Below are 23,714 nucleotides of genomic sequence, written 5' to 3'. Positions count from 1 at the left end.
CTTCTGATTCTGGCTTCAAGTAACAATAATATATATTAACTTGTTGTTCAGAATCCAACTTACACAAGGACAAGAAAAATGTAACACACGGGCCTTTTAAACCTCGGGGTAAAAGCAGACGACAAAATTTGGTGTATGAAAACCAGCACAGTGCAGTGGAAGAAAGATCTCGCTATAGTGTGTATGTTAAAACATTTGGTATTTAAAAAATCAGCCATGCAAGACTTTAGTAGTTTTATTCAGGGTTTAAGAACCTGATTCTTGACTCTTTATTCTGACTCCCACCAGTTTTATGTGAGTCATTCTAAAAAATAGTTTACTGCTATACATAAAATAAAGAAAAGGGTTAAAAATCAGTAGAAAGGTCACATTTGAAAGAAAAACATGAAGACAATTATATCAGCCTGAAATCAGGTTCCTGTTGATCACATTTATTTTATAATAAGATGAAATGTTGCATTTATCAGACTAACACAGAGGACTTCAGAGCTGCTCTTTAAATTATTACCAAATGGACAAATACATTTTTATCTGTCTGTCTGGTGCATGTTGGACTCGTTCTTATCTGTACACAAGTACAGAAAGTCAAAACACAGATTGGGCTCCACACTGAGTCCCTGTGTGCAGTCTCAAACTCAAATGACCGTTCAGATGTTTTACATATGAGATATTAAAAACTTAGGCTGGATCCAGGCTAAATTTCCCTGAACAGCGGTTGTGTTTGTGCTCTTTCCTGCCTCCCTGCGCACACTGTTGCTGTCCTGATGTGTTTGCACTGACTTTGTTTGTGTGCGTGAGGTTAAATGGCCCAAAGCTGCTGCAAACCTCGTTCTCAAGACTCATATTTTTCTATTTCAATGCATTTCTGTTGAGTATCTTCTTCACTGTATAGCTGCACATCTGGCTGTGTGAGATACACTCAGAGTAGAAACTATCTGTGTGTTACACAAAGCATTTCTCAAATCTTAATTTGATATTCGTTGTGTGTGTGTAGGTGTGTGTGTTTGTTTGTGTGTAGGTGTGTGCAGGTGTGTGTGTGTGTGTCCTCTTCCTCACTTGTGCTCAAACAAAGGCTCACTGACACAAAACAAAAGAGTCAGCCTGATAAGCCGGTTTTAACCACTGGTTTCATTGGCATTGTACCAGTACCTAATCAAAAACCGGTTCATACATTTGAAAAAAGACACAAATGCTGGTGTTTGAAAGCACAGTAACAACAACCTGTTGGTGTAAAGTGGGAACAAGTGAGTTCGGTGGCTGTAGGAGGGTCTAACACAAGAAATTCTCACTTGCAGTTCTCAGATGTCGCCCAACTTCCTATGCAAATTGCCCAAACCTTTGCTGCATAATGCTACGTGGCATCTGGTTGTTTGCTGGTTTTCACACTGCTCCATGGTGCGCTGGTGAAAAAGACTGAAAGATAAATTTAATGAGTAAGAGTAAGGCTGATCAGCTGGATTGTCATGAAGTTCTGTGCAGATGTTTTCAACAGTAACTGCTCTGGAAATGTTTTCATGGGCGGTGGCTGTTATTCAGCCAATCCCAGCTGCTGTGCTCCCTGGACAGGTCACCAGTCTATGACAGGGCTGTGGAAATCATGTATGTAGTATGATCATCGAGACAATTCAATTTTGTCATTTTACAGCTCCAGTCCATTTAGGGTTAATTAGCATGCTAACATGCATGTATACAAATGCACATGCAAAATGAGGTGTTATTTTTAATGAAATTATTGTAAAAATTCAGTCAAAGCATTTGACATGAGATGAAAAGAGATTGTGACGCTTGAAGTTTGCGTACAATCGTTTTGGTTGCAGTTTTTAAACAGAACTTAAATGTGTTTTTCAACTCTGAATCTTTTTGTGAAATGAAGCTGTACTTGTACAATGCGTCAAAGCTGCTGCTGTGATGGGTGTGTAAACTATTCTCCCATTTTTATTGAAGCATAAAATACCATCAAGTCTCTTGATTTGATGTAATCCATTTATTGTATGCACTTTGTTGAACACAAAACATACAAAGCAGTTTGGGATCAAAGTCAAACTTTCAGAAAAACAAAGTTAAAAGTTATCAGCATCATATTTTGTTAAGACAGGAAAGGATATGTAGAGATATTATTGCCTGTGAAAGATAGACTTCATGCTCATGAATCATGTACAGATGATAATGTGAGGCATTTTTATTTTTTTCAACATGGCCGTGTGTTGACTGGACTTCTTATCTCAGTTTGATCACGTTTTCTTCTAGTGTAGCTTTATCAGCTCCGGAGAACTCGTGGAGCTGAAAGACAAGGATAGAGGGTTAAAAATGTCATAAAAAGCCCCAAAACAAAACATAATTTTCCATTTATCTTAGATAAAATGTAAAATAGGAGACAATAAGCTTCACACAACCTAAACCCTTATTTATGAGAGATATTTAACTCAATTTGTTTAATCCTGAGACCACCGAGTGAAGGTCTGGCTTCGATCACAGGCGCCTCCTCAAGCTGGTGTTTAATGTCGCGAGCTCGCCTCTATTTGTCAGAAAGGTTCATTCCTTTGTTGTCATTAGAAAATACTAAGTGACTCATGTATGACGTGCCTTTGGAGCATTATTGTGCAAGATTAGGAAGGAATCCTTCAAGCAACATAAAATTTGAGGCCTTTCTCCGGCAGCTGAATGCCAAACACTATATTAAAGATCACTTCTGTGTGTCACTTGAAAACAATTTTGAGATTTTTAGAATGATCATTATTGCACAAGGCTCAATGTGTCCAAAAATCTATTACACGCCAAACATCTGCACCAAGCTGACAGGTACACGTAGCATTTTGACTTACCTTTTGGCCATTCTTGTAAAAGTGGAACGTGGGCATGGATCTGATTCCACAGGATGAGGACACATCCTGAAAGAGAAGCAAATACATCAGATGAGCTCACTGGGTCATCAAGACTGATCTCTCGTTATGACTGACTGTAGCTGTAGCTGTGGCGAGAGGCCAATTAAGAAGAAGCCATTAAGCATAGCGTGACTAAGACGGGCTTCTTCAGCTACCCAAGATCAGTCTCTCCTTCAGACTTCAGTGTTGCCCCTTTCCCACAGCACAGAAATTAATCTTTATGCAATTTATTTGATTCTTTCTGCACTCTCATTTGTCACACCAGCCGGCTGTGGATTCTTACACATGGCTCGCAATGAGCAGCCCACACCACAGCTCAAACTGACAAAGCAACACAAACAAGTCCTTTCATAATTCTCCCAATAAATAAAAGAGGTTACTTTACAATTTGTGCACAGCCCTGTGATGTGCTCACATGTGCCTCTGATTCTGGTGTGAGAGTGGAGAAAATTCCATAAAATGCTGCAAAAACCACAAACATGTTTGACAGCAATTTTTACAACTGTACAGAGACGTGTCGAGGATCTCTGCGCTAGCACAGGCCTGGCAGCAGCTGAAGTAATCCAACTGCTTCTGCAGGCTCATCAGGAAGTAAGTCGAACTCAGACTCACACGGGCAGCATCCACGTCCACCTTCAGGAAAATCACGTTGGCATTTTCAGGCGCCGCAGCCATTTGCTGCAGGAGAGAAGATCAGTGAGTCAACATGCAAACTTGTACAGTTCATCTGCTGCCACGTCACACTTATGAAGGATCAAAAGGGGAAACATCTAAAATAAAAGTCTGAATTTGTTTTCTTGTGCCATAAAAAAATGTGGGTTGTTTTTCATCTTAATAGTAATTTCTTAATGTGTCAAATCTAACTTATAGCTGAAAAAAAATTCACAACGTAACTTATTGAAGAAATGCCATCTTTAGCATTGCTGCGGTTATTGGAGCAAAGGGCTCAAAATGATGCTAAGAGTGGGGACAGTCGACTCTGGGACTAGAGCATTAGTACCATAGTGACTCCTCTGGCTCATGAGCCATCCCAATATACAGGTTATTGTAATGTGTGAGGGACAGAAAGAAAGAGATTCTCATCAATTGTGGAAGCACAGATCATCATGCAGATGCAAGAGTTCGGAGTCGTTTTAGTTTTGACAGCATGTACCTCATACACTGGGGCAATCATTCGGCAGGGGCCACACCAAGTGGCTGTGAAGTCCACCACCACCAGCTTGTTTCCAGCTTCCTTCAGGATGTTATTGAACTCTTCCTAGAGAGAAATCAAAAACCAACAACATAGTTTGAAATACATTTGAATCTTATAATTAACCTGACAACAAAAAAATAGAGGTCAGTGTTTCACATTAAAATATAGATTGTTACAGCGTTGTTGTCCAATTTCCTCGTGATCGCTGCCTGCAGCTGTATTTACACACAGAGGATTTCAGCCCAACACTTCCTCCAGAAAGATTTCACTTTCAGTTTGCCTAATGTGAGCTTTTGTATGGCACGTCTACACTGCTCGTTAAGATTTACACCAAACCTAACGGTATATACCAGAGGTTCCCCATGCTCAAAAAAGCCTTTAGAGATTGCATGTAAGTGTTTGCTTAAAATTTACGCAGATCAACACGAGCTCATTTTCCCCCAAAAGTAGTTTTTTGCGTCTTCATGGTGCATTTTTTTCTCTTCGTCACAGAAATTGATGTCGATGCTGATTTTCTTGAGGTTTCTCCACTCTTCCTCAAGTCTAAATGTTTCCATGCTCAATTTCCCCTTTCACAAAATGAAAATGTCAGATGTGGTGGTCGTTTGAGGCTATAAACTCATTTGAAATTACGTTTATTTCCACACAAATGCAACACAATCAACCCATAACTACAATTAGCTTGGGAAAGCTTGTTTAAGGTGCGTTTCTCTAAAAATCTACGTACATACCCAAAACTGTTTTTACGCTTGTGGCACAGCTGCTCTGCTATAAACCCATAGTGCGAAAAACATCCATTAACAAACAAATGGACAGAAGCACGAAAAGAAGAGAAAACAAGACCAACTTACCAGATTCTTCACTTGGCGAACCATGATTAATGCTGACGAATGTTTCCGAGACACAACTACAAACCTCCAAGTTTGGAAATAACCTGCGGTCAGCACACGCCCCAAGCTTTTAAACACTCTGCGTAAAGTTAGCCATCAGCAGTCGAAGCGGAAGTCTCTGCAATTGGTTTACACAATAAAACTTTTTAATGAGCTGAACCATAAATAGATTGATTTTTTTTTTTATACCGCATTTCTACTCAGCCGAGAACTCCAAGCGCTTTCTGCAGGTCATTCAGCCAGTCTCACACACACACATTCATACACTCTTATGAGACCAGGACTCAGAGAAACGAGGTGTAGAAACACAGACTCTCCTGGAGTCATCCACTGAGAGAGGCCGTCAGCAGCCTGTGTAACCATGGAGCTGACCCTCACCACAGCTTTCTGATAAAAGGCTGAAACTCGTAGAAAATGTTAACAGTGTTTGCGTTCTTATATCTGGAGCACTTCAATCCCCTCGACCAGGCAGGTCCTTAAAAGCAGCACATATAATTATTTTATTCACATCAGATTCGTGTCTAAAATAACTGTGCACCGCCACAGCGCGTAGAGATCTCCAGCAGTGCAACATCTCCCTCTAGTGGAAAATATGTTAATACACAAGAAGCTGTTGTTTACGGTACTGGTGAGACACTCACACATGTAAATCATTGAATTTCGGGGTTCCAATCACTTTCATGGCCACAGGGGTATAAAATCGAGCACATAGGCTTGCAGACTGCTTCTACAAACATTTGTGAAGGAATAAGTCGCTCTCAGGAGCTCGGTGATAGGATGTCACCTGTGCAACATGTTCAGCAATGAAATTTCCTCTCTTTTGCTGTAGAAATAGCCTACAGGTTGTGTAGAAGTTCATGGAAAAACAGCTCCATCGAGCTGATGACTTTAGGGGCTCAATCACTAGTTTCAGGTTCCACTCAAGGGTTCAACATCCCTACCTGGGATTTGACAGACGGGGGGCTTGCATAATCATTTGCAACTGCCACCAGCATTAGCTTTATTTTATTTGTGATCAGTTGCTGATTTTGAGATTTCATCCCTTTTGTGGGTTTAAACAGCCACATTCTACAGATGTTAAACCAGCCATCATGGCTGCTTGCTCACCGACGGCAAGTATAAATCTAGCGTAAAGACAAAGTTTGGCAAGTGTTACTAAAGAAGGTCATCAGATTAAAGTGAAATTCATAACTCCAAGAAGCATGTCCTGTTACTGAACAGCCATACTGAAAAGAATCTGAGCTCTTATCTGAATTAACTTTACGTTCAATCATCAACAACTGTGAGACCAGAATATGAAGATGCACGATGGATGGCAGCCTCTTCCTTTGTTTTTGTTAGTCCACTGGGTTTTTGGCTGATTACATAAAGCAGAGGAGAACTGCTCAAAATCAGAGCGTTCACCCAAAGGTTTTCCAGCATTTTCCAGCTAGTTTTTCTGAACTCTTACATCTGATTTATGCTTCTCTGGTGAATCTATGTAGAGTCTTAACATGTAGCCTATGCGAGTGGCCGCTGCCGTCCACATCCATCTCTCTCACCTAACAGTACTGCCATCCTTGCTCACAGCTTGGTTACATCCTTCTTCACAAGTCCATACAGGAACTTCAGTTGGTCCAGAGCTCTGCTGCTCCCATCATCACCAGAACTTCTTCAATTTGTTAATGACACTTGTCTTTTAGCAGCTTCGTTGTTTTCCAGTTAATTCAAGCTCCATAGTACCTCTCTGTACTGCTGTATGTCATTCATACTCCCAGGTCTTCTTCTTCTCACAGTCTCACCGACCCTTCCCCATTTTGACTGCCATGAGGTCTAACGCCTTCAGCTGCTCTACTCTTCACTTCTGGATTCTCCCCCACAAGTGAATTGAAATATTGTTGATTTCATTTTGACTTGATAGGTCTTTTTCTTTTTTAAATTCTTATTGTTTTTTTTAGGCTCCCTGAAAAATACAGGAAAACCCCATCCAGATCCAAACTGCATAGAAACTTTGTTTTTCCTGATATTTGCTGAACCGTTTGAGATGTTGAGCCAAGGAAAGTCTTACTCTGTTTATTCTTGCTCACTGCGGCTTTATTGACATCTGTAGAATAAACGCGCAATGAGGATGAGAAGGAAACTGGTAGTGAAAAATGTGCACAGGGACAACTCAAAGACTCTCTGTTTTATCAGCGTGAAGGCACTTCAGGTTTCAGCACATGAAAGGTGATCTCACTTCACTTGAGTATTTGGCAGGGCCTGATTTGGCTAATGATCAGCTCGAGGCTTTATAACAGTAATAGCAAAGTCATCATAATTTAAATCAGCATGACAGAGTTCCTCTTTCATACCTCTATGCCGTTTTGTTTTTTACTGTAAAATGAAGCAAATGCTTTCTAATTAACAGCAGATGAATACCATGCCATGTTTCAGTACACAACAGACTCACATGAAAACAAATAAAAGGCGTTTGTGTGTTGTTGACTTGACTTCCAATCATCAAATCTATTTCCTTCATGTAGATTTGACTGAACGGCCTGTATGTTATAGATGATTTTTAATATGTTTCAATGTAGTTTTATCAAGAGTGTTAATTATTATGAAAATAATTCAGTATAAGTTTTCTATTCTCAACTCATGTATGGGTCGACACTGAATACTGCTTCCAGCAGCACGTCTGCAAAAATAAAAACATTTGAAGTGCTCTGGGTTTCGTTTTTCAACAAAAACTGAAGAGAGTTCATTCATGTGTTAAAGCCTTAAAGAGAAAATACAAACTCATCTTACCTCCATCTTTGGGCTCAGGGAGCTCCTCAACCTTCAGCCCAAAGTTGCTTTTCTTTGGGAAGCCGTCAAAGTGCTGAGTCATGACCCACGACTTTCCTTGAGTCACGGTGATTCTTTTTTATGGCAGCTATAAATAAATGTTGCCGTTCACTGTTATCAACCTCATAGTAACAGATATGAAAGTGATGAGTCATCCAATGCTGTGCAAAAACGGGTTTAAAAAAACTGAAGCTAAACATTTATTAAATGTTTATTTGTGGTGTTCATGAATAAATGATCCTGATGTCACCTGTTAAATTATAGCTATATACTTTTACTCTGATTCTACAGGTTCCCTTTAGGTTGCAGGTTCAATATAAGAACAGTAATTCAAAAGTAAAGCTGATATAACTAAAATGTTCACAAATCAAGAGATTCATATCAAAATTGCCACAGATGTGTGTTTGATAAAGCTTAATTAAGATTTACATTTAAATTCACTCTAATTATTTTCTAAAGCACTGGCGTCTTGTTTTACTTGGTATAGTTTTACATTTTATTCGTAAATTTTTATGTTCTTTATGCATTTTTAATCACCATTTTGTCATTATTATGTAATAATGCCACAGTTGGTGTCACTCACGGGGATCATTTTGTGTGGTAGAAATGTCATATGGCACATTCAGCGCTCCCTTTGAGCCAGATAAGGCAAAGAAAGCCTGGCTGTGCTGCACTTCCTTAGTAATACACTTATCTGGGCTATGTGTGAATTCATGTGTTATATCAAACAGTACATTTGATTAGCAGCACATGGCTGCTGCTTACTCTTATTATTCCTACGGAAGCAGAAAGGATGTACTTAGTCTTTTATTATAGTTGTTGTTAATTAAATAATGAAATGGTTTGATGTGTTTTGTTGCTTATTCAAGTCTGTATGTAAGCAATGACCTTATAACAATCTAATGAGTTTTTATTATGTGCTAATGCATAAAACCTGAACGAGGGTGTATTTTCTTTTTATGATGACAGTATAAAAAATGGATTTACTACTCCTGGAAGTCATGCAAAGCTTCATTAGGACACCATCATCTCTTTGCAGGCATTAAGAGATGCAAAATAAGGCCACGCTAACGTGGGTTTCACATTTTCAACATGGGTAACAAAACAAATTTACATTTAGAAAACTTTTATCTACAGATATTAAAACTTTACATGAAATATCTTGAGGTTTGATTACAAGCTTGTCTTTTTCTAACTGAAGTATTTAATCTCAAAAATCAAAGATATACATTTTTCAAAGTTCAAAGTGTTATTATCCAAAGTAAATCAACAAATGTTTCGCCTTTGTTACTTGGCTGGGTAACAAACCGTACAGCATATTAAAGCACATGTTTTTATCTTTGTTGGCCAGGTGCTTTTAGATAGTGTGCAATATTTTCAGCCAATCATATCCAGCAATAAAAGCTTGTGTCCCACCCTTTCTCCTCATAACTGTTCACATTCGTGCCTCTCCTCACTTCCACCCACTCCCACTCCACAGCTTCCAGCATTTCTCTGTGAAGAAAGGCGAGCGGTAAGTCACACAGAGGCGAGAGAGATGTTTGTTTCTGAACTGCATCAAGTGTGATTTTACTGGAGGAGGTAACTCTGAGGCTGAGCAGCAAACATCTGCAGAGGGTCGGTGTTATCCCTTTAAAGCCTTTGCATAAAGTGTTATCTTGCTACTGACCATAAAATATGAGATACTCCACTACAGTGGTACTTGTGTATGAACAGTTAGATTGTATTTGTCATGGGCGAGGTCGCCTCGAAAGAGAAAGGACTCAAATGCTGGGTGCAGAACAGCACATAGAAAGTTTCAGTGACAACGTTTATTTTCTCAGCAAGTGCACACAGTCAGAAAACTGAAGCGTGAGTTTAACAAGTACTAGAAGCAACACCTAAACCTAAGGGGTTTATGCAGCCTGACCTAAGTAAACAATCTGATCGTTCGTCAGTGGTAACTGCTGTTCCGAGGATTGGGCTGAAGGGAGAGTCAAACTGGTTGTCTGGGTCCGGGGAAAGGGTCAGAGTCACTGAAATTAGAGTACAGACATTCAGGTATGGTTGGGGAGGAATATGGGCAAGCTGTTTGTTCTGAATTTTCCTTTGCACTGCTTACTTGCCGTGGGTGGTCAGTAGTGGCGTGGAGGGGTGAGTGGTCTGGGTGAGTGGTCCAAAATCTGAAATCCCTGGCGTTGAGGCAGGGAGGCAGGCAGGTGCATGGGGCGAGACTGTCAGGAGGTCCAGCGTCTGGATGGGTGTTCTACAGAACTTGATTCTTCCAGTTTTTCTATGTGAATACTTGTATGTAAATGATCACTCAAATCACTTGTGTGTAAATATGTATGTGTGTGTGTTTGAGCACGATGGGGATTTCTGCCTTTCGTTTGAATTGTTCTTTTAATCACAGCTTGGAAACTGAGCCTAAGGGCAGCCTAAGCTGTCACTGTTACACTTTATAGTTAACTGATGATGTCATGAAAAATTAAGATGATTTGTGTTGTTTGATGTTCACCACAGCTAAACGTCACAGAGTGAACGTCACACTTTTATTCAGCTCTACTTTGCACAGCGCTGGATGACTCAGCACTTTCATGTCTGTTGATAGCAGTGACGGGCAATATTTCTTTACAGCTGCCATAAAAAAGAAGAATCATGGTGAAAGCTAAGTCATGGGTCATGACTAAGCACTTTGACGGCTTCCCAAAGAAAAGCGACTTTGGCCTGAAGGTGGAGGAGCTCCCCGAGCCCAAAAAGGGAGGTACGTCTTTCTTCTTTCTCTCTACAGGAGAGCACCTTCAACAGTTTTTGTCAAACATTAAGCATCGAGCACTTTAAATGAGTTTAGTTTTGTTTGCAGAGGTGCTGTTGGAAGCTGTGTTTCTCAGTGTCGACCCGTACATGAGGTGATCAGAGAGCAGCATCACTCATTACTGAACTATTTCAATGCTCCTGATATAAATACATATTGTAACACACCGCTGGTCTCAACAGGTCGTTCAGCAAAACCCACATGAAGGAGGGAGATGTGATGATTGGAGGTCAGGTGGCCAAGTAAGAAACGCAAACACACCTGCACACAGAAAACTCTTATGGTAAATGGACTGGTTCTTATATAGTGCTTTTCTACTCTGTCTGGGCACTCAAAGCGCTTTATACAGCTAATTCATTCACCCAAGCACCAAGCACTTCTAACATCTACCATTCATACACATTCACACTCCGATGGATGCATCAGAGAGCAACATGGGGTTAGTATCTTGCCCAAGGATATTTGGCATGCAGAGTGGAGCAGCCTGGGATCGAACCACCGACCTTCTGGTTAGTGGCTAATCCGCTCTGCCACCTGAGCTACATCTTATATGATGTGCTGTGATGTGTACGTTTACTGACACAGAAGGCAGAAGTATATCTTTGCTGTATACAGTATTTATATGCAGGGATTCAAAAATGCAGATAGTAAAAGAAACACAGATTCCCACTGCTATGCTCGGGGAGCAGATTCAATTGAAAGGTGGGGATTAATATAAAAAAGCACAAAGATCACACTCACCAAACAAGATCAAGAGGGTTTAACCACAGTGATTTATGTAAAAGGAAGAATGATAAATGGACTGGTCTTTATATAGCGCTTTTCTACTCTATCTGAGCACTCTATGCGCTTTACACAACTTACACATTCAGACCCATTCACACAAGAACTTTCTTTCTACGCTGTTTCTAAGTGCTTCCTATCTAACTTTCACACTCTGATGATTGCATCGGAGGGAAACATGGGGTTAGTATCTCGCCCAAGGATATTTGACATGCAGACTGGAGCAGACTGGGATCAAACCACCAACCTTTCAGTTAGTAGGTGACCTGCTCTACCACCCAAGCTCCAGCCCCCCTTTAATCACAAGGAGAAGGCTGTTGAAGCTGAACCTAAATAAATCAAAGCACCAGCGAATATTCTGGGTGAATAGCAGTAAGTTGTTCACTGTCAGTAAGATTGTTATTAGACCAGGATTCATTTTTACAAACTGTCTCAAAAAGACACACCTTTAAGTAAACTCTGTTTTTACTTCTACATACATTATTCATCACACTGACGCTCATGTATCTTCAAGACTTTGTTAAAAAAGAAACTTGAAACAAAGACAGTCCAGTTGAACAGTTTAATTTCAGCCAGCTGTGTTAGTAAAATGAGTTATCCCAGTGTCAGCACAGACTATTTTGTTTTAATATTATGTTGCTGTTTTCCTTTAGAGTGATCCAGAGTAAAAATCCAGCATTTCCTGTGGGAAGCCACGTTGTGAGTAATAGCGGGTGGAGAACCCACACACTCAGTGATGGGACCGGCCTTACTCCCATCCTGCCTGAGTGGCCTAAAGATGTGTCCCTGTCTCTGGCTCTGGGTGCCATCGGGATGCCTGGGTAAGACAGATTTAAGTAACTTGTATGGATCATAGTCACTTTCTCATGAATGTTAAATCATGTCAGGATGTTCTGACTTTTCCAACAGATAGATCGATGTGAAGTTTTATCAGCTGAATCTTAAAAGTAAACTAAACCATCTGAGACATTCATATCAGTGATGTAAGTGATTTTATTTATAGGTGTTTGTAAGGTGTTTAAGAGGTCAGCTAAAAGTGCTAATAGACAACAGAGTAAGTAATGAGCAGAAAATAGTCACTTATATTCTTACAATAAAACTAACTTCAGATGTTTTGCTGATGAGGCAGAGTTTGTAAGCAGTGATTTTTGTGGATATAATTAATATGGAAATCAAAGACGCAACAGCTGGATGTACTGTTTCTGCAGACTGACGGCCGTTTATGGGATAGAAGACGTGTTGGGACTCCAGAAGGGCGAGACCCTGCTGGTGAACGCTGCAGCTGGAGCGGTGGGCTCCGTGGTGGGACAGATCGCAAAGATCAAGGGCTGTAAGGTGGTGGGCTCGGCAGGCTCTGATGCCAAAGTGGCTTACCTCAAAGAGCTGGGATTTGATGAGGTCTTCAACTACAAAACTGTGGGTTCCCTGGAGGAGGCTCTGAGGAAGGCTTCACCTGAAGGATACGATTGCTTCTTTGAAAACGTGAGCAGTGGTGGTGCAGTTTCAAGCTTGCATGTAATATTTAATCACTGCTTTACTCTTCTCTTGCATTCACACTGCATTCCTCACAGCAGGTTACAATGCGTGTAAGTGACCATGCTGCTTGGTTTTAGGTGGGTGGCCCTTCGTCAGATGTCGTCCTGCAGCAAATGAAGAAATTTGGAAGAATAGCTGTATGTGGAAGTATCTCCACCTACAATGACAGTGAACCCCAGACAGGTTTGTTACTGCTATAACTCCTGAAAGTTTTGTGCCTGCTATGGAACAACCAGGGTTGGTGCACAGACAGAAAAATAAATAATTTGCATTATTGCAAATACCAATCAGATTTAATTAATAAACTTACAGACGGATTCACAGGAGACACAACTGATTCAAGGTAAAGAAACTTACTTTAAACCCCATGAGGTACCAGTGTTGTATAAACACAGTCTTCTAAGGATTTACAGACGAATCCTAAGATTACAGCTTACAGCTCTTTTCCACAAATGCACCATTCTTGATGGCTCTGGCTTCCGTAGAGCTTTTTCCACTAAAACAGCAATTTTTAAAATCTGCAATGAAGTTTTGATGCATAGCGTTGGAGGTTATTATTATTCTGTTTTTTGATGCTGCACCTGACACCTCTGTCTTTCATACTGTACCATACCATCGTCATCATGCTTGACAGGCTAATATATTGGGTGGATGTATCTGGATCTGCTTCAGAGTGGTTCTTGTCATGTCTTTCTAAAAGATGTATTTTTGTGTCTTCTTTGAAGTTCATGTCCTCTTCCACCTCTCTGATCTATGGTGTGACATACGGCCTTTATTGTTTATATCATCTCTGCTCCCTCTTTAACACGTTTTCAACACTTTTAGGGTGTTGTGCTATGCAGATGACAGTCAGCTGTATATCTTCTCTAAGCTCCAAGATATTTCTGAGTTACAGATATAGCAAAAGTTGTTGGATGGTAGACAATTTCCTCCAACCTAATGAAGAGAAAACAGAAGTCCTTGTTTGTGCCCTCGATAGATTTATACCTGAGGTAATGGAAGGTCTTGGTCCCCTTCAGGAACCTTGTTACAATTTGTCACTCAGCCTTTACTTTGGATGCTCGTGTTAAATTTAACTCTTGAATTAATAAATAATGGATGAGGGCGTGCTGTCTGTGCATCGTTTAGGGTTCAAACTAAAAAAGCTGAAGCTTTTGCAACAGTTTCTCCCAGACTGTGGTTTAAATGGCATTTTTATGATGAAGCATATTGTTATAATTTTCTTAAAGGTGTTTTAAAGACTAACACTGAGCAGTGCTGATTTTCTAACACTGGAATATTTCTAACATTTTGAGTTATTTTCCAGTGTTAGAAAATCAGCACTGCTCTGCCTTGGTCGTTGTTAAGCTTCAAAACTGACTAGGTTACTTTTAAAAATATGACACCGTCAAAAGTGTTCATTTAACACTCAACAGTGTTATATTTAACACTCAGAGGAGTGGACACATATAGACACTCTCTAGTGCAGTGGTTCTTAACCTGGGTTCGATCGAACCCTAGGGGTTCGGTGAGTCGATCTCAGGGGTTCGGCAGAGCCTCCGCCGTGACATGCACGGCTCATTTTGTGCACCAGTAAAAAACATATATATGTCTTGAATTTGAAAAAAATCTTATTTTATTTTTCACTAAAGAGGGGTTCAGTGAATGTGCATATGAAAATGGTGGGGTTCAGTACCTCCAAAAAGGTTAAGAACCACTGCTCTAGTGTTAATTTAACACTGGAGATTTTGCCTTAAGTCGCTCATGGTAATGTCCGTAAACAATTTAGCAAATTGCAAAAAAATCAAAGATATTACTGAAAATGTCCTCTTACTGCCAATGTAAAAGCATCTATACAACTTTATATACAATATAGACAAAAATCACATGTGGATCTCTTGGACCACATGCAGAATTAGATGACATTTTTGGCTGTCCTTCCTCTGTGTCCATGCTAGTTCTGACCCACAATGCAACGGTTCTGCCTTCAGCTAAATTCTGGTCATGTGACCGTTACACTGTACCTCAAACAAACTTTACAGCAAGGTGTATAGCACATTTACACAGCCTTTAAAATTTTATAATTGTATTTATTAATTATAACGATTATTATATTATATTATATTATAATATTATATAACAATATTTTATAATCACATATTTTAGACAATTTAAAAAAAAATCTCATTAAAAATAATTTTTAATCAATTTCAGCAAATAAATTAAATACACACAAATCTATGACAGAAACATATAAAATAAACCCCTTTTTTAAAATGTCTCTGGCACACTTACAGGTCCCAGTCAACATTTAGCTTGATTCGTACTGGAGTGACAACTGGGGTGTTCAAAGCTTTCATTACCAAACTGTATGAATTAATTTGAATTACAGGTATAAAGGTATGTAGATGGCATTAGACTGAAGGGGAACAGTGACCTTTCTGGAGGGGCCTGGAACCCAGAGGCCCACAAATATCACTGTGAAGAACACAAAATGCATATAATACACCAACAACAACTTCTTCTGTATTCATGTATTTTTCCACTAGAGGGAGAAGCTGCACTGCTAAAGATCCATAAGTGCTGTGGAGGCACACAGATGGTTATTGTAGACATGAACTGTAGTTTCTGTGAGCGAAAGATGGGTTAAATTTTTCTCTCTTTAATGATCTGTGTTTTAGGTCCGTATCCCTACTTCACCATGATCTTTAAGGAGCTGAAGATGGAGGGATTCTTGCAAAGTAGGTGGGAGCACAAGCACCCTGAGACCCTCAAGAGACTGTTAGCATGGGTGAAAGAGGTTAGTGTGAGCCTTTCCTTTAAGTAAAGATGTAAACATCGGTTACCTGTGTTTCTGTTTTGATGTATTGTATTTGTGATCTGTGTATTGTGCGTCCACAGGGCAAACTGCAGTGTCGGGAGCACGTCACAAAAGGCTTTGAAAACATGCCGGCTGCTTTTATGGGGATGCTGCAGGGAGAAAACACCGGCAAGGCCGTCGTCGCAGTCTGAAGAGTTCAATGCAAGAGAGCCAGCATTACTAATAACTGCCATTATTACACAATCTATGAATTAATGAAGCAATAAACATAGAACAAAATAATTTTACATTAACATTTCAGCTCTTTGAGTAGTTTTGTAATCACAGAGTTTTGCCTGTGATTGATAGTTGTGTCTTTTGTCATGTACTTGACATCTGGCAACATCAGCATCAGTTTGCTTAAGTTGTACGTTTTGGTGACTTACTTAACAACACGACCACCAATGAATAAAAGAAGAGATGATAATTCCAGACTCAGGGTTCTTATCCCGTCATTACAGCAAGTATCTGTGTGCAGTGCAGATCTGTTCTGCTGTATTAATGCCCTGTTCACAGTGACATGATCAAAGTTCTTTGTATGCACAGGGAGCGAATAATAAAACATTTTAATTTCGATTGAATCAACATGGTGTGTGGCGCGCTTTATCTTTGAGACTGCAGTTAGCTGTAAATCGGAGGTGAATGGAATAATTATATATGTGCTGCTTTTAAGGGCCTGCCTGGTCGATGGGATTCAAGTTGTGCGTCAGACATAATAGCACTAACACTTAACATCTGCTACCAATTTTAGCCTTTTGTCAAGGCTTCGGTGAAGTTTAGCTCCATGGTTACACAATCTCTTTCATCCATTTAATCTCCAGAAGAGTCTATGTTCCTACACTCTGCTTCTATGAAACTCCCTAATGAGTAGGGATGGGTATTGATAAGATTTTCACGATTCCGATTCCATTTTCGATTCTGTTTAACGATTCGATTCTTTATCAATTCTCTTAAAAAAAGGAGAACACTAAGGTCGATTAGCTTAGAACTTTGTTTTATATCTTCTCTTTGAACAAGATTTAGGAAATTTAGGAGTAACATGGCCTTACAAACCCAACAGTGAGATCTTAAGAGATCCACAGCCTACAGCTCTTCAATGGGGTGTCACAGGGTCCCCAGGAAAAAAAAATTGTAAATGTAAAATAATAAAATAAATATTCTTCTGTAGCAATAACAAAGTATAACATAAATTATTCTGTAGCAATTACACAAGAATATCCGGTAATGTCCCTGCCTACAATTAAACACATTCACTTACCGAAAATCATCTGCTGTGGCAAATGGGTGCAAGCCTTTGACCACAAATTTAGTCACTGCTCGGTGACGTTCGTCTATCCTGGCCTGAAAGGAGACGCTACCGGTAGACTGCAGCGACAACTGCCAGCATCTGAGCCAGCCAGACTCTGTCTGTCTGTCTCTCTCATCACCTAAATGCACAGTAATGGCAGGTTTTGTAATAAGGCAGATCGCGCTAACATAATATGCACTGTTAGTTGATTATTTACCTGCCGCATTAACGGGAGAGGACGTGCAAACGTTACCGCTGCTGCTGGGTTGAGATTCACGAGTCCGGAGCGGAATTAAAAACATGACATTCATTTAAGGTTATCGCGTGTTTTGTGAGCAAATGCTTTTGCATATTCGTAGTGTTTCCTCCCTTAAATTAAATATCTACTTTGCAAGTATTGCAAGTTGCCCTGTTGCCATCCGTTCTCGTAAAGTATAACCAAACTTCTGAGCGTTTGAGCCGCTTAGGCGCCGTGTTTTCTGCCAGGTATATGACGCTCCGCAACGTGGTGACGTCATTCGGGGTGACTGGAATCGATAAGGGAATCGTTAGCAAAAATGGCAAACAATTCCAGGGAACTGAAAGTGGGAACCGGTTCTCAACAAGAACCGGGTTTCGATACCCATCCCTACTAATAAGTGTGTGCAAATGTGTGTGACCGGCTGAACGAAGCCTGTAGAAAGCGCTTGGAGTGCTCAGCTAAGTAGAAAGCTCTATATACTGTAAGTACCAATACATTTACGCTTTAGCTCATTAAACACTCTTATTGTGTAAAATAAACACAGAGACTTCCGCTTTGACCGGGACTACTGACGGGTAACTTTAGTGTTTAAACGCGTGGGGCGTCTGCTGGCACTTAGTTCTGTCCGAGGCACGTTCATCAGCTGGTATCATGGTTTACGAAGTGAAAGATCTGGTAAGTTTGTCTTTTTTTGCTGTTTTCTGTGCCTCTCTCCTTTATATGGTGAGAGGCGCATTCCTAATAAGTGAATTGACGTTTTTACGCTCCACTGTTTTGTATCGGAGCAGCCGCGCGCAGGTGTGCCAAAACGTGATCGTCTACCAAAAAGGGATTATCCATATTTAAACTGCTGTAAATGACTTGTTGGCCTGCAAAATGTGAAATATATGTCAAAGATATCCATGAATGATATAAATTCATCTTGAGCTACAAACAACCTTCCAGTCACGCGTTGGAAGCCGCAATCCGTCTCTGGTGAAGTGGCATCCTTTATTTATCCAGTTAAAAGTTCTCACTGATATTATGTCTTTTTAAAGAGAGATCTGGACAAGAGGGCAGCAGAAATCGCAGCAAATATAACAATAGTTATATAAAGAAGTTTTTAATTGGCCAAAAGGAAATATACATGAAATACTGGTTTTACATGTAGCACTTTAATAACCTGTTCACTAAAGTCTATTCATCAATATAAGTCAATACATTACACATAAACCCTCGCCCCATCAAAACATTAGAAATCACCTTTTGGGAGACAATCAGTCCTTCACACAGCACCTGTGCTCCACACGCGGCCATAATTGTACGCGTTGTTTAGGTAAATTTCCAGGAAAGTGCCCCGAGGCAGTTGTAACCTCGTTGTAACTGATTGTATTGTATTTGTACGGAAATAAACTTTACAAAGGTCAGCGGATCACAGCATCACCAGATCAGTGACTCGCAGCCATTAAAAGGCCATCCTGAGCCGGGAATCCCTCGGTTAGCAGGGCTGGACTAGTAACCTGGCATCCCGCCCTACAAAGCACCGGCAACTGCCCATTCATTAATTTTCATCACTAACACTGGATTGCACAATCAAAACTCCTAATGCAATCGGGGCTTTCCCTGCCTTCCCCGCGTGCTCACGCAGCTTGCAGAACACAATTTAGCGTGGAAGAAGTGGTTGATACAAGTGGACAAGCAAAACTTATAGGATGGAGCTGAAAAGCTGAGAGAGAGAAAGAAATTAGAAATAGATGCAGCAAAACGTGTCAAATGAACCGACTGTCATGGCTGCAGCTGCACCGTCAACATTAGCACCAGCAACAAGTATGAACAAGCCCTGAGAGTCAGAAGAGGCTGCTGCTATTAGCTCTGTTGCAGTTCATTTGAGCATGTTTCAGGCTATGTCCACACGTACCGGGTATTTTTGAAAAAGCAGATTTTTCTATGCGTTTTCGTCCACACGTAAACGGCGTTTTCGGTCACTGAAAACGGAGATTTCTAAAAACTCCGGCCAGGGTGGATATTTTCTAAAACTCTGTTTTTGCATTTATGTGTGGACAGAAAAATGGAGAAAACGCAGCATCAAAGGTGTACGCCTTTTTTGACGTCACACTGTGCGCCACGTTATTGTTTCGGTGAAATGAATTTCTACAATACTGTTACTGTTAATTGTACTCTCTGCAGTGTTTAAATGCTTACATATACACACACAGTTACTGTCCTTCCACACATACGACTCGGTTCTGCTTCTATGCCCCAGCTTTCTTTACTATTTCCTACCGAGGCTTCTAGACTTCTGATTGGCCAACATTTCTGCATGGTTAGGAATATAGCGCCACCTGCTGCTTTGGCATGTTCCTAGCAGCGTTTTCCTTCATTTCTGCCTTTACGTGTGGACGGGATTATTTTTTAAAACGAAAACGGAAAATCTCCGTTTTCAAAAATACCCGTGTACGTGTGGACTTAGCCTCAGTCTCTTCCACTTACCCATCCAAAAAATCATTCTATTTCTCTCTGTAGGATGAGTTCCAGAAAATTCTGAATGAAGCTGGAGACAAGCTGGTGGTGGTGGACTTCACAGCCGAGTGGTGTGGCCCCTGCCAAATGATGGCCCCAATTTTTGTTGTATGTGATGTTAAATCTAAAATCACGTTATTTATTTATTTTTTTTTAGCTTATTGCCTCATGAGCTTTTGCATGTCCAAAATTCACGAGAATCTCAAGTTTCTTTCTGTCCCTCACACATTACAATAACTTTAGTAAGAGTAACCGCTATAGTACTGATGCTCTAGTCCCCCCATTTGACATTATGCAGAGCTTCATTGTGATCCCCACGCAACTGCAGCAATGTGACAATTAAATAAGAGAACCTATTCACAAGGATGAAAACTCTTGTGATGTCGCAGCAGATGTAGTGTGCGTGCTCTCGTGTCGACTCAGTGATCTTCTCTCCTGCAGGAGATGTCACAGGAGTCTGTCAACGCAAACGTGATTTTCCTGAAGGTGGACGCGACTGATGGCAGGGTAAGCCCATGTTTGACTTGGAAGCCTGGAGAAGCAGTAGGATTGCTTCATCTGCTGCTGAACCCACTTTAGTTTCCCTTGTGTGGATTTATTTTATTTCTGTTTTCATGTCATTGCATGAAAATAAAAGTCATTAGCCAGCATAGGTTTCTAGCTTAGTTAAACATTTATTTTTCTCTTGGAAAAACTCCTAGCTGACTCATGTGACCATCTGTCAGCAACTGCTTTGGTCCGGATTAAACAACACAGACTGTAATGCAACAAGCTTTCACTCTGCACAACTGGCAACACTGAAGTCTGAAGGAGAGGCTTTGTCTGATGTAGACAGGCTCTTGGGTAACTTATAATTAATATGCATAAAAGCTGCAGAAGCCTGTGTTATTCACAATATTTTTAATGTATTTATTTGTACATGTTTTGGCCTCTCGCCACATCTACAGCTGCCCAAGTTGGTCTGAAGCGGCCGTAGTCAGTGGCGATCAGTGTTGATGACCCAGTCAGCTCATCTGATATCTTTGCTTTGTCTTTCAGGATGTGAAGTCATTCTATAATGTCACCCGCATGCCTGCATTTCACTTTTACAAGAATAACCAGAAGGTAAGTCAAAGCTCATGTAGCTGGATGGAGATGTTTAGCATGTAGTGAATTTGAGCCTGGAAACAATGAGCCTTGTGCAATGACTATTATAATCTCAGTATTATTTTCAACTGGCACATATAAGATCCATGTTGCCCTAAGAATTCCCTCTTAATCTTGCACAGAAAACCTCTAAAGGCAGATCACACATGAATCATTTAAAATGTTCTAATGGCTTAAACGGCAAAGCAAATATCCTTTCCAACCAATGGAGGCAAGCTTGAAGCCATACCTCCATTCAGATTCAAGACTCAAGATTCAAGAGCTTTATTGTCAATACAGTAGTATACACAGTATACAGTGTACTGAAGTGCTGTTTCACCCTAAGCTCCCCATGGTGCATTTATAAAGATATAAAGGATATATGGTCTCAGGATTAAAGAAACTGAGTTAAATCTCATTTAAGTCAAGGTTTGGGTTGTTAGTGATAAGCCTATTGTGTCCTATTTTACAATTCATTGAGGATAAATGGAAAATTATGTAATTTTTTAAATGCCATTTTTAACTCAATGTCCTCCTCTTTCAGGTGTATGAGTTCACCGGTGCTGATGAAGCTCAACTACATCAAAAAGTGAGAGAGCTCAGATGAGATGTCCCACCAAAAACAAAATCTGCCTCACATTATCTTCGGTATTACTGTGTTACTCATGACAATGAAGTCTATCCCGCACAGTCAATAATATATCCACATATCTTGTAACAGGTTAATGTCCCCGTCTTAACAACAGGCTGCAATATGAAACCGCTCAATACTTTTAATTCTGTTTTTAATGACAGTTTGGCTGTGATCCTGAATTACTTTGTATGGTTTGTGTTCAAAAAGTTTAATAAATGAATTATGAATGGATTGGTATTTTGTACTTTGATAAAAATGTCAGAATAGTACAAGTATGTAGCAGCATATGTTGGAGCTGGCAGTTAACAGCAGACACTATATCTCTGGTGAATGTGATGTGTTGGTTCATTAGCGCATTTTAAAAAACCAGCCAACAACTGCATGATGTAGCAAAGGTTTGGGCAATTTGCAGGAAACTGGCTCACGTCTGTGGACTGCATGCGAGAAGTTCTTGTGTTAGACCCTCCTACAGCCACTGAACTCACTTGTTCCCACTTTACACCAACAGGTTGTTGTTACTGTGCTTTTTGAGCACCAGCATTTGTGTCTTTCTTAAAATGCATGAACTGGTTCTTAATTAGGCACTGGTATAATGCCAAACCAGTGGTTAAAACCGGCTTATCAGGCTGCTGTTCTACTGTGTGAGTGAGCCTTTGTTTGAGCACAAGTGAGGAAGAGGATACACACACACACACACAGACACACACACAACGAATATCAAATTAAGATTCGAGAAATGCTTTGTGTAACACACACATAGTCTCTACTCTGAGTGTATCTCACACAGCCAGATGTGCAGCTATACCGTGAATAAGATACTCAACAGAAATGCAGTGAAATAGGAAAACATGAGTCTTGAGAACGAGGTTTGCAGCAGCTTTGGACCATTTAACCTCACGCACACAAACAAAGTCAGCACAAACACATCAGGACAGCAACAGTGTGCGCAGGGAGGCAGGAAAGAGCACAAACACAACCGCTGTTCAGGGAAATTTAGCCTGGATCCAGCCTAAGTTTTTAATATCTCATATGTAAAACATCTGAACGGTCATTTGAGTTTGAGACTGCACACAGGGACTCAGTGTGGAGCCCAATCCGTGTTTTGACTTTCTGTACTTGTGTACAGATAAGAACGAGTCCAACATGCACCAGACAGACAGATAAAAATGTATTTGTCCATTTGGTAATAATTTAAAGAGCAGCTCTGAAGTCCTCTGTGTTAGTCTGATAAATGCAACATTTCATCTTATTATAAAATAAATGTGATCAACAGGAACCTGATTTCAGGCTGATATAATTGTCTTCATGTTTTTCTTTCAAATGTGACCTTTCTATTGATTTTTAACCCTTTTCTTTATTTTATGTATAGCAGTAAACTATTTTTTAGAATGACTCACATAAAACTGGTGGGAGTCAGAATAAAGAGTCAAGAACCAGGTTCTTAAACCCTGAATAAACCTACTAAAGTCTTGCATGGCTGATTTTTTAAATACCAAATGTTTTATCATATAACAAATATTTTTAACAAAATGTCTTAAAACAATGCCACTTGAGTATTTTTGCCTAGTTAACAAAAACAATGAGATAAGTGCACCTCAGGCTGTTACTCAGGTATGTCAAACTGCTGTGTCATCAGAAGTTGTTTTTCTTGTTTAAGGGTGAGATTTTTCCTGGATCCAGTCTACAGAAAGTATCCACACAGTTCATGATACAGAGAAAAATAAGAGTTGGTGGACCTTCCATTTACGTTGACTACCTGAACCACAGAGGTAGCAAATCTCCCAAAATCTTAGTAACCTAACCTGCTTCAATATCAGCTGTTTTCTGTGGACTGTCTTTCACTATAGTGAGTTCTTTCTTCTCCTGCATTGTGTTGGTTTTTATACATCAAATTTCATTGTCTGCTTTTGCCCTGAGGTTTAAAATACCTGTGTGTTTCACTCTGTTGCCCTTGTGAAGCACTTGTGCAACATGGATTACATTACTTAAAACATATCCCAACTTATTTGTAGTATGTCTGGAAATGTTTCTCAGCTCTGAGCAACAGGTCACTCCTGATGTATGACTGTATGACTCAAAAAACAGCACATTTCAACAAACTCAGATTAACCCAGATTAAGAGCAGCTGAGTGCGTGACTTCTTGTCACAGCACAGGGCTGACAGGACTTATAAACTTATAATGTACATAAAATACACAGTGAC

General features: G+C 40.1%; 3 protein-coding genes across 3 annotated transcripts; 2 read left to right on the top strand and 1 right to left on the bottom strand.

Annotated features, from left to right (window-relative positions):
- Positions 1 to 1,969: 1,969 nt before the first annotated feature.
- LOC148104229 (thioredoxin-like) lies at positions 1,970 to 5,087 on the bottom strand. The gene is made up of 5 exons (XM_087839308.1): positions 4,929 to 5,087; positions 4,036 to 4,140; positions 3,495 to 3,560; positions 2,823 to 2,888; positions 1,970 to 2,280 (listed from the first exon to the last, which is right to left on the bottom strand). Exons 1-5 carry the CDS (start codon positions 4,950 to 4,952, stop codon positions 2,218 to 2,220), a joined length of 324 nt encoding a protein of 107 aa, XP_087695434.1. The 5' UTR covers positions 4,953 to 5,087; the 3' UTR covers positions 1,970 to 2,217.
- Positions 5,088 to 9,237: 4,150 nt separating this feature from the next.
- LOC102792626 (prostaglandin reductase 1-like) lies at positions 9,238 to 16,305 on the top strand. The gene is made up of 9 exons (XM_087836766.1): positions 9,238 to 9,285; positions 10,389 to 10,515; positions 10,615 to 10,660; positions 10,749 to 10,808; positions 12,003 to 12,170; positions 12,558 to 12,831; positions 12,963 to 13,068; positions 15,546 to 15,664; positions 15,766 to 16,305. Exons 2-9 carry the CDS (start codon positions 10,410 to 10,412, stop codon positions 15,874 to 15,876), a joined length of 990 nt encoding a protein of 329 aa, XP_087692892.1. The 5' UTR covers positions 9,238 to 9,285; positions 10,389 to 10,409; the 3' UTR covers positions 15,877 to 16,305.
- A 1,240-nt stretch (positions 16,306 to 17,545) lies between these two features.
- Positions 17,546 to 22,741, top strand: LOC118455389 (thioredoxin-like). Its single transcript, XM_087836773.1, has 5 exons — positions 17,546 to 17,928; positions 19,756 to 19,860; positions 20,194 to 20,259; positions 20,791 to 20,856; positions 21,422 to 22,741. Exons 1-5 carry the CDS (start codon positions 17,905 to 17,907, stop codon positions 21,482 to 21,484), a joined length of 324 nt encoding a protein of 107 aa, XP_087692899.1. The 5' UTR covers positions 17,546 to 17,904; the 3' UTR covers positions 21,485 to 22,741.
- The last annotated feature ends 973 nt before the right edge of the window (positions 22,742 to 23,714 follow it).

The sequence above is a fragment of the Neolamprologus brichardi genome, chromosome 3 (assembly GCF_056152115.1).
Source record: "Neolamprologus brichardi isolate AB-2024 chromosome 3, ASM5615211v1, whole genome shotgun sequence".
NCBI classification, from domain to species: Eukaryota; Metazoa; Chordata; class Actinopteri; order Cichliformes; family Cichlidae; genus Neolamprologus; species Neolamprologus brichardi.
This window is presented reverse-complemented; position numbering and strand designations above follow the sequence as displayed.